Source organism: Medicago truncatula, chromosome 7 (assembly GCF_003473485.1).
Source record: "Medicago truncatula cultivar Jemalong A17 chromosome 7, MtrunA17r5.0-ANR, whole genome shotgun sequence".
NCBI classification, from domain to species: domain Eukaryota; kingdom Viridiplantae; phylum Streptophyta; class Magnoliopsida; order Fabales; family Fabaceae; genus Medicago; species Medicago truncatula.
In genome coordinates, this window is record NC_053048.1 from 41142187 (window position 1) to 41152536 (window position 10350).

The window sequence follows — 10350 nt, forward strand, 5'->3', positions numbered from 1 at the left end:
GTGATTGGGCCAGAGTTGGAGTAGCTCAAGACTAATTTTACTTACTATAAATCCAAGGTAGTCTCATGGACCAAAAAGTGAAGACTAATTAAAAAATATGAAGGTTGACGAATTATCATAAACTAGAACTAAAAAAGAGAAACTCAAATTATCATAAACAAACACATATGGTTGGCTACACCGATCACTTGGAGTTAAACTAGAACTAAAAAAGAACTCAAATTGCAATAAACACCACGTTCATGCAACTTTGACGAATTTTTATATCGTGCACTTTAGCTTTTTCCTTTCCCTAAATGGAATCCTAAAAAAAACTCCACCGTATGTGTTTGTTGTGCACGGTTACTAACCAATTATGCTTTAGAATTGGATATATACGTAAATATTTTCTCAATATTTCAATAATTTTAATTACCTCCCCTAAAAAAAAATTAATCACCGACTTTAAACATATCAAATCATTTGCTAGAATTATTAAAATAACCTTGACAATAATCACAAATTGATAGCTAAATGAGACGATAATTGAAACACTTGCTGCTGTAAATAACTCACAAGATTATTCAACTACAAAACGAATATAATTATAGAGTACAATGTAGATGTTCTCTAAAGATTAGGAACTATTACACACATGCCCTACATATTATCTGCTGTCACTCAAATAAAAGTTTACATGTTGAACTCTTGGGACACGAAGATAATTCCATTAACATTCGATGCTTTGCGTTTGTATCAGTAAATTCGGGACTCTGAATGGTCATGACGCTAAGTACTCTTGAGTTCTTCATAATAAATTTTGCAAAGTGAAGGCCACATTTCATGCCTTTGAAGTTTCTGAGTGAGCATATTCTTAGATGAGATGAAAGGCATTTCAAAATAATTTTTGGTTCCTCCCAATCTTCATCATATAATTTGTGGAATGTAAAACCCTGAAAATGATACATAGTTGAATAAATTAAATTTGTATGTGTGTAATATATATATTAATTATTCAATGTACCTAAAAAGATATTTTTTGTTTAAATTAAAAAAACAATGGTTAACATAACAAACCTCTTCAATGATAAGACTTTGAAGTTTGGGACAATATTCAAGCAACTTGATCATACCATTAAACATCCATGCCCTTGGAAAATGTTGATAATTGATGATAAGCTCCATGTATGTTAAATTGTGAAACATGGCAATGCGTTGAAATGTATAGGGAAGCTTCTCCATGAGCTGCAAAGACAAAATATTATAAATTGGTCATAAATTCTTTATTTATGAAAGTACCTTATTCAAGAGAGACATATATATTGATATTCATACCACGGTTGCACGCAGACGCTCTACGTTTTGAAGCCAATCAAACTCAATATGAATGTCACAAATATTTGCTCTGATCAAATTGGACAAACTTATAACTGGTCTCTCTGAATAAGGTAACTCTACTACTAAATTATTTGTTCCCAAATATTGTAGAATGGGACATCCTGATAAAAGCTTCAAAATAAGTTCATAATATGTGAAAGTGACAACGTCCAAGTAAAGGGCTTTGAGCGATGGAAGATTAACGAATGGAACTTCATTTAAGGTTATCTGTTTCAATTTAAGGATTGACAATGTTTTGCTACTAAAAACGAAAGATGGCAGCGTCATCTGGGAGAAAAGTGAGTGAGAGAAGTCAATGTTGAGGTTCTCAACTCCTCTTTGAATTGCTATATAAAGAAAATTGTAGATATCCCTGCAATCGTAGTCGTTCCAACATTGAAGATGGAAAGAGAGGATGGGTAGAGTGATATCTCGCATGGCCATGAGTGAGTATACAAAATTGCAAAATGTCGGTGAGTCTGGAAATGGTTCGTCATCCAAGTTGAGGAAGAGTTGTGAGAGCCAAAGTGGTCTCCACCTCTTTGAGAGGATACTTGTGGTGGCTGCATCTTTAATCGAAACAAAGGAAAGAATATAATAAAGAAGTGAATCAGGTAGAGCACTTATTTTATCTTCCCCTGAAATTGAACAACAAGAATCACATCAAAACCGAATTTTATGTAAATTTTATCACGGTAATAAAAAGTAAGAACAAACACTTGACTAAGCTACATATCCTCTAAATTAAAATTAAAAACTAATCCACGTTAAAGGAAATTGTAGAGTTGGAATAAGAAAACTTACCGGTACCAGAATTCAAGTTTTCCTTGGCTTGAACCAAGACTTTCTCACGTTTAACACATGATGGGTGGTAAGGATTGGGACATCCCCTGAAAAACACAAAAAGAAAAAACAATGAATTTTCAAAATAGTAAATACCAATTGTAGTCCATACAAACAGTTTGTATCTCGAATATATTCTGTGACAAATTTTAAACATAAAATTGATGACTAATTAATATATGCCAATCCTAATTTTATAAATTTAAGGTACGATTTATAGACTTTCTGGGTAGGTAAATTAGGGTTTTAAAGAGTCTTTAATTCCAAATACAAAAAACTTCAAAAACATAAATACAATCTCTTGAAAAAACATTAACACATCAACAAAATTACAAAGCTAAACCAAATTAGATTGAGTCTAAACCGATTACAAGTCCTATCCAAACTAAACTAGTGCACGAAGAAACCTCCCAACGCTTACAAAACTGCCATCAAAGTAAAATAAAACCAGTTAAGAATAGGTAAAAACGAACCCGTAAGTCTAAAAAAACTATAACGTGCAACTAAAAGAAATATTACAGCAAAAATAAAAAACTCAGCCCTAATGAAAGAAACTTATTGAAACACAAAAATTTACAAATCTAATGTTGGCAATAGCAGTCAGTATCAATTCTCACATGCGATCGCACAGTTCAAAGTCGTCTCCATCAAAGCAAACGATACAGTCTTCATAACTCTCGCTTCGTCGATTCAAAGGAAAACCAAAATTTCTCTTCCTTTTCCTGGAAGGGACACTCCCGCTGTACTTAGAAATTTTCCCAAAAAACGAGTCCATCTCCATGCTACTCCGATGCATCCTTTTTCCAACACTAGTACTGGCACTATCAAGTACGGAGGTTAGGGTTAGTAGCATTGTTAGATTTGTTGTGAGGCAATATATATATATATATATATATATATATATATATATATATATATATATATATATATATATATCAACGTATGTGGTATTGGGCTTTGCTCCGCCCAAAAGTCCAATTAAGAATACATTTTTTTTTTAAGGAATATATATATGGATAATGTTTCATAGACACCATTTTCATACACACATTGTATCACTACTATATATATATATATATAGGCAAAATAGAGAGGTTAGACATCAGGGAGAAGCTGAAACATTCCAACTAGGTTGACACCCAACATTATCTCCCATCCTCTGCCGACTCACTAATACGTAATAATATTATTAAAGAAAGGAAAAATCTGTACAAAAGAGGGGGGACTAGGCCAATACCCTAAAAAAGGAAACGGAAAAACAAAACAAAAATTAAAAAGACTAGAAATGGCTACGTGAATATGAAATTAGGAAGCCCATTTCTGTCTCTAGTAAAATCAACCGACAATGAAACTGGCATAGGCTCAACATTAATTGCTTTGACTACACATTTCTTGAAAAGCTATTCGGGAATCATTGTTACCGATCCTTCGAGTGTTCCAGAAAATAATCACGATGGAAGAGGACGCCGAGAACGGGTTTGATAATTGGCCTTATTCTTATTCAATTTTTTCTTCCGAGACTTAGAAATCACTGGGGAAAAAGGTACATCAGTCCCAACCACTTTAAATAAGTTGTTGCTGCTATATTTCAATGATTACTAAGTACGTATGTGAAGAACATGAGTTTACATGATTTAAAATAGATTTATTAGAATGCAACTAATGTAACATATTTAAATAAGTTGTTGCTGCTATATTTCAATGATTACTAAATACGTATGTGAAGAACATGAGTTTACATGATTTAAAATATATTTACTAGAATGCAACTAATGTAACATATTTAAATAAGTTGTTGCTGCTATATTTCAATGATTACTAAATACGTATGTGAAGAACATGAGTTTACATGATTTAAGATATATTTATTAGAATGCAACTAATGTAACATATTTAAATAAGTTGTTGCTGCTATATTTCAATGATTACTAAGTACGTATGTGAAGAACATGAGTTTACATGATTTAAGTATACCCAGTCTGCGAACTCTACCTGAATTTAGATAATGTGCAACATTTTCAAAACAACTTACAAGAATTTCAGTCAATTTAATAATTGTTTTTATTTTTCTAATGGCCATCGAAGAAGAAAATGTTGGCACAATTAGTAGTGACAAAGTGGAATCTGAAAATGCATAACTAATGCATTCTACGATTGTACTTATCACTGATAAAAGTGTTTGCTACACATGGTGACTTGTTGCAATGGGCTAAAAAAAGTTGCGAAGGAAAATGATGTTGTTGTTGTGATCTATAGGTCTAAAAATAGTCTCATCAAAACCAGGAACAAAGACAAAGCTAATCCTTGGTTGTGAATGAAGCAAAAAATGTAGGCTTTAAAAGAACCTTAAGCATAAGAGAGGTACATCACATGTACCAAAAAGTGCGTGTCCATTTAGATTGAGAGGAATACCTTCAGGTGATTGTGAAAGATGAATTCTAGTGAAATATGGTACTCACAACCACAATTTGTCGATCCTTTTCTTGATCAATTTATCTCGTGAAATTTGGTGAACTCGGACTTGATTCTAATCTTAACTACTCACAATTAATATATATTTTTTTTAAAAATGCTAAATTATATCTTTGGCCCCTTAAGGTTTTGTGGAACAAACGGGAATGACGTGATATTTAGAAATAGACAAAGCTCTTTACCACATATGTTAGACAAAGTAAATTCATCTTCTTGGTGGTGGTTAAAAGCTAATAATATGGCATATTTGGTGGTCAAGCCCACTCTCTTGCTTTGGGCATTGACTGACATGTTTGTAATCTTGACAGGTTTTTGACATTTTCGTGATTGTTTTGGCACACCTTGTGCTGCACCAATCACGTTGTCTGTGGTAATATAATTCATTTTAGCTTGTTCAAAAGAAAAAATATTTTTCGTTTTATTTTGGTCCCTTAAATTGCAAATGTTAGACATTTAGTCCCTCAAGTTTTTTGGTTTAATTTTGATCACTTAACTTACAAATATTAGATACTTTGATAATTTATGTTTGTCGAGTCATTTTTTTGAGATCAATGCTATTTGATTAGCTTTTGATTCACTCATTTATTTCACGACTGAACATTTAATTTTTTTAAGAAAAGGGAAAAAAGTTCAAACTACCCTATATTGAAAAGATTTAGGGTTCGAGGGTTAGTTACATAAAGGGAATATATTACTCTACGATAACCTCTTGATTTTATTTAATTTATGTGCTATAAACTTGCTTTGTTTAAAAGAAATGGAATTAAAGTGATTAAAATAAAGACCTGATATATCTTCATTTTTTATGATTTGGAAGGACATGGTCCGTTGCCTATGTACCCGTGAGGTATCAAAACTTTGTAATTCGGGGTAGAAATTGACGTTTGATTGGTTTGGTGTTTTTTATTTGTTTTGTAAAAAATTTTAAAATGAAAAGCCAAGTGGCGAAATAACCTTGTTTGTATTTTTTATATTAAAGAAAATGACTCAAAGTAAGGTTAAATTGATTAATATTTGATTAAGAAAATAAAATAAAAAAGGATCACTTGATTTTTGGAATCAAGGTTTATTGTGAAAAAAATATTTTTTGTGAGTTTTGAACTATTTGCATGTTTTTGTTGTTTTTAAATATAATTAAACCAAAATTAAAACTAACGGAGGTACTTTGTGGGTGGCGTTGGATCACCACAAAGACCTTTAACCTAAACTATGAAGTATAAAAAATAACGCATACACCCACACATGCACATATGCATGATTTACATTAAAGTCTATGATACATTCTAAAATATGTGCAATAAAGATAAATGACATAAAATAAATATACACAAATGAATGAATGATAAATATGCAACCTAATCTAATACACATAAAAATAATAAAGGGCAGAGGAAATAAAAAAAACGCAAGAGAAATTAAAATGCATGAAAAGAAAAAAAAAATAGAAAAGAAATGTAAGAGGTCAGCAGTTCTCTTTACACGGAATCTCTTTAACTTTGGAGAGCAGCCACGACCTTGCAATTGGAATGGAATAGAACAGCACGACAAACACCTGCAATTTTCTGGAAACTTTATTTGAGTAAGTCAACTCCTACAATTGAAAGTTATACCAATATAATATTGAAACATAACACGGCGATAGAAAATTGATGACTATAAATTCTCTACTGCAATCTGGCAGAAGATCGGATTCTCAAATCCTGAATTTTACTCACAAAACAGCGCATATAATTGGCTTAAAACCAACTCATCTGCTCCATCCTCTATCACGTTCTTAGCAGGTCTATGGTGGACATGGAGGCATCACAACATGATGTGCCTTAGCAATGATACTTGGTCCCTTACGCGACTTAGTTTCTACATTCAGAATTCTGCGGATACCATAAAATCCAGCTTTCAAAACAGCAGTGCCACTCCTCATGATCGAATGGTTAGATGGAATAGTAATAACCATCTCTGTCACATTCTAAATGTAGATGGAAGTTGTTCCGGTATTCCAACTCGCGCAGGTTATGGAGGAATTATTCGAAACAGTGCCGGCCTATACCTCTCTTGCTTCTCCGGTTTCATCGCAGACTCTACGGACATTTTGCTCGCAGAGCTCACCGCAATCCACCGAGGTTTCAGCATAGCTTCAGACATGGGAGTTAATGAAATGGCTTGCTACTCTGACTCTCTTCTCTCCATCAATCTCATTACAGGTCAAGCCTCAAAGTACCATGCCTATGCAGTTCTAATCCAAGACATAAAGGACTTATTATCCTCGCACAATTTCTCTATCCAACATTGCCTCAGGGAAGGAAACCAATGTGCTGATTTCATGGCAAAATTCGGAGCTTCCTCTAACAATGTTTGCTTTATCCATCCATCTCCGCCTCAAGACCTTCACGTCTTACTCCGGAACGATGCTATAGGGACTTGTTTTCCTAGAGCCTAAACTTTCTGTTTTTCTGTTGTTTCCTGCTGTTTCCTTCTTTTTTCTGTTTTTTGATTAGCCTTATCACCAAAAAAAAGCAACAACAATGAAATAAAAACAGCAGCAACAATGAACACGACAACAACAAATTTGGAATTTAATTATGCAGCAATGGTGGGAAAAGGTATGGAATAGCAGGTGCAGCCAATAACAAAGATGAATGAAACTAAAGAAACCAATATGAAACTTAAAGAAAATAATTAAATAGGCTATTGAATTGGGGAGCTTCAACGGTGCAGTACTTTTTTGAAAAAGTTAATTTTAAATCTTTAATGTTTGATTCATTTTTAAATTGTTAATGACTGATTAATGATCAAAAGTAATTCATCTAGTAATGTTTGCAATATCTTGGACTTACAGATACTATTTTATCGTTGATATTTTTAACATGCAAACAGAGAGTTGCTGATATCATGATTGTCCTGATGAATTGATGATACTATAAGAACTGAACTTTTGATGCCATTGTGCAGTGGGGTGATGATACTATGAGAACTGAACTTTGATGCCACTGTACAAACAGTGGGGTGTTACTCACAACACTTTTGATGCTATAGTGTTAACTTTCCTAGAAAAGTCATTCTCATAATTTCACCATAGAATTTTCCATTGAATTAACGCGGTAGCATGAATTGAAATTGAACAATAATAGTGCTAGTAATGAAATGGAGATAGTAATTGAAATTAAATAGGAGAATCACGGCTAAATGGAAATTGAAATAACAAGTAAGGCAAATTGTAGCATTCACAAAGGTTCACGGCACAAGTAAGGCAAATTGAAATAACAAGTAGTTAGCCATGCACCAATATGAAGATAATGGAATTGCACATACATGAAAGCAAAAACAAAAGACTCTAATTGAATTTGAATGGGTAGTAAAAATAATGAAGACGATTGGAATGGTTTTTTGAAAAGAATAATATTGTGCGGTGGCTAGGTTTTTTGGAATTGTGAGTGAAAAATTGTGTTGTTAGGTCATATTGTGTGTTTCAATTGTGTTTTGTAGGTTTCAATTTAAATTGTGTTTTGGGTTTAGGGTTTGTTAAAGGAGCAGAAAAATTGTTGGCGCTTGAGAATTGGATTTGAATGGAAAGAAAAGAAAACGTGTGACAGTTTCTTTGCATGAGGATCATTTTCTTGGATTTTTTTATCAAATAATAATAATTAAAATAAAAAAGAAAAATAATAAAAGAAAAGATTATGCAGACTTGACCTTTTGGACTTATCTAAAAAAATGAAATAATTAAATAAATAGATAAGACTAAACATAATTAAATGATTTTAAAAAAAGAATAAAAGATGGAAATCTTAACTAAAAATAAAAAATAAAATTAAAGAGAGAAGAGTGTCCGACTCGGAACCAAAATGAGGTATTTTAAAATATTTCTCTGCCAAATTTTTATTGAAGAAATCAGAGATCAATCCCAGTCAAACGACGCGTGTCAGTGGGGTCTTGGGTCAAAAATTGGGGTATGACAGATGCCCCTATTTAAGTTTCTTCGTCCGGAGATTTGAAGATGTAATTTTTGATTTGACGGACCGAAGAGACTTAAATATAAAGTACGCCATTTTTGACCTAAGATGCTATGAAATGCTCATGTTGCAAGTATGAATGCAGGACGACAAATACGACTTGACTGAGAAATAGCTACGAGATACCCAAGTTCGTTGAAGAAGAGGATCCGACTCCACTAGGGTAATGTAGTTTCACAGGGGAAGATGATTGTTTACTATTGTATTGAAGTGTATAGTCTAGGTGGGGTACAACCACCAAGTAGATTTCTCTAAGCCGTGGATTTGTGCCATGCCCATAGAAAAAGTTGAAATGCATGGATTGCGATGCTCAAAACCGAACCAATTCAATAGAAAATCGCAAATCGAACGAGGGAACTTCTACGGTACACCTAACAAAATGACGTGTACCAGTACTCTTGCTTCATAAATTGATAAATTAACGATTATTTTATGAAATAAAAAGCTATATTTATCAATGTTTATATTTTAGAAAACATCATCTCATAATAAGAAACATCATTCCATTCTTTATAAAAATAATATTAAATTTTTAACATTTCTTATTAAAAATAATCAATATTCTTTGTTATAAGTAATAAAAATTCAGAAAAATTATATTTTATTTTGTCGATGCTTTTGTAAATAATATTTAATTTTGATAATTGTCAATTACAGAAAATAATTATTTTTCTTCAAAAATCAACTCATTTAATTATTATTTTAACAAATTGGTGTATCGGTACACTCAAACTTTTGAGTGTACCATAGAATTTGCCATCGAACAAGGGAACAAATCCAAATCAAAATTTGCAAAAAAGTGCATTTGTTTTGGATGTGTTCTGACCACTTTTTCTTTCAACTGTGTGGTTCGATTTGAAGTTTATTTTTTATTTTGCCACATGAACCAAATCCAACCCGAAGTGCAGGTTTAGAGAAACACCCACTCAACCCACACACTCACTCGTCCCACCAAACACTCACTCAAACCTTTTTTTATTTCTTTTCTTTTTCCATTTAACTTTATATGTACAAATATGTACAAATCTCGCAAAAAACGAAACCAACCCAAACCACATTGGTTTGATTTGATTTTTTTTTAAAAGTCAACCAAAGCAAACACATGTTTTTTCTCTTGCGATTCAGATGATTTTTAAGCTCAAAACCAAACAGCATCACAAACACCTCTAGCTGGTGTGATAGAAAAGGAACAAGGTGCGCGGAAGAATTGGAAACAGGGAGATAAAATTAGAGCACTCACAAAGACATGAACACCAAACATGGCACTAACATTACACGAATTAACATTTTGAAAAAATGAGTTAACTGAATGTAATCACATGTATCGCTATTTGATATCGGTACATATTTGGACACCACACATGCCTTCTATCCGAAGTGTCGCTTATACTATTGAAATACTGTTTTAGTTCAGCTGAAGGGAAAAAACATATTGTCACACAGATGATTACTTACTATTTAAGTTGTGTCTTTGTAATGTTATGCTTGATTTTGTGTCACTAGCATCCATTTAACGTAATCTTCTCTTGTGTTAAGTGGACCATTTGCATTTGAGATGCTGATAAAAGAATTAATGTTAAATTCTTCATCAGTGAAAGGTGAATTAACTCTTTGTAGACAATCTACTATATGAAGTTTGGATTTGAATTTGTCTCTGAAGTTTTGTACT

General features: G+C 32.6%; 1 protein-coding gene across 1 annotated transcript; it reads right to left on the reverse strand.

Moving 5' to 3' along the window:
* Window positions 1-495: 495 nt before the first annotated feature.
* LOC120577073 (putative FBD-associated F-box protein At5g56440) lies at window positions 496-3052 on the reverse strand. Its single transcript, XM_039827996.1, has 5 exons — window positions 2817-3052; window positions 2161-2246; window positions 1315-1994; window positions 1057-1224; window positions 496-567 (listed from the first exon to the last, which is right to left on the reverse strand). Exons 1-5 carry the CDS (start codon window positions 3050-3052, stop codon window positions 496-498), a joined length of 1242 nt encoding a protein of 413 aa, XP_039683930.1.
* Window positions 3053-10350: the final 7298 nt, after the last annotated feature.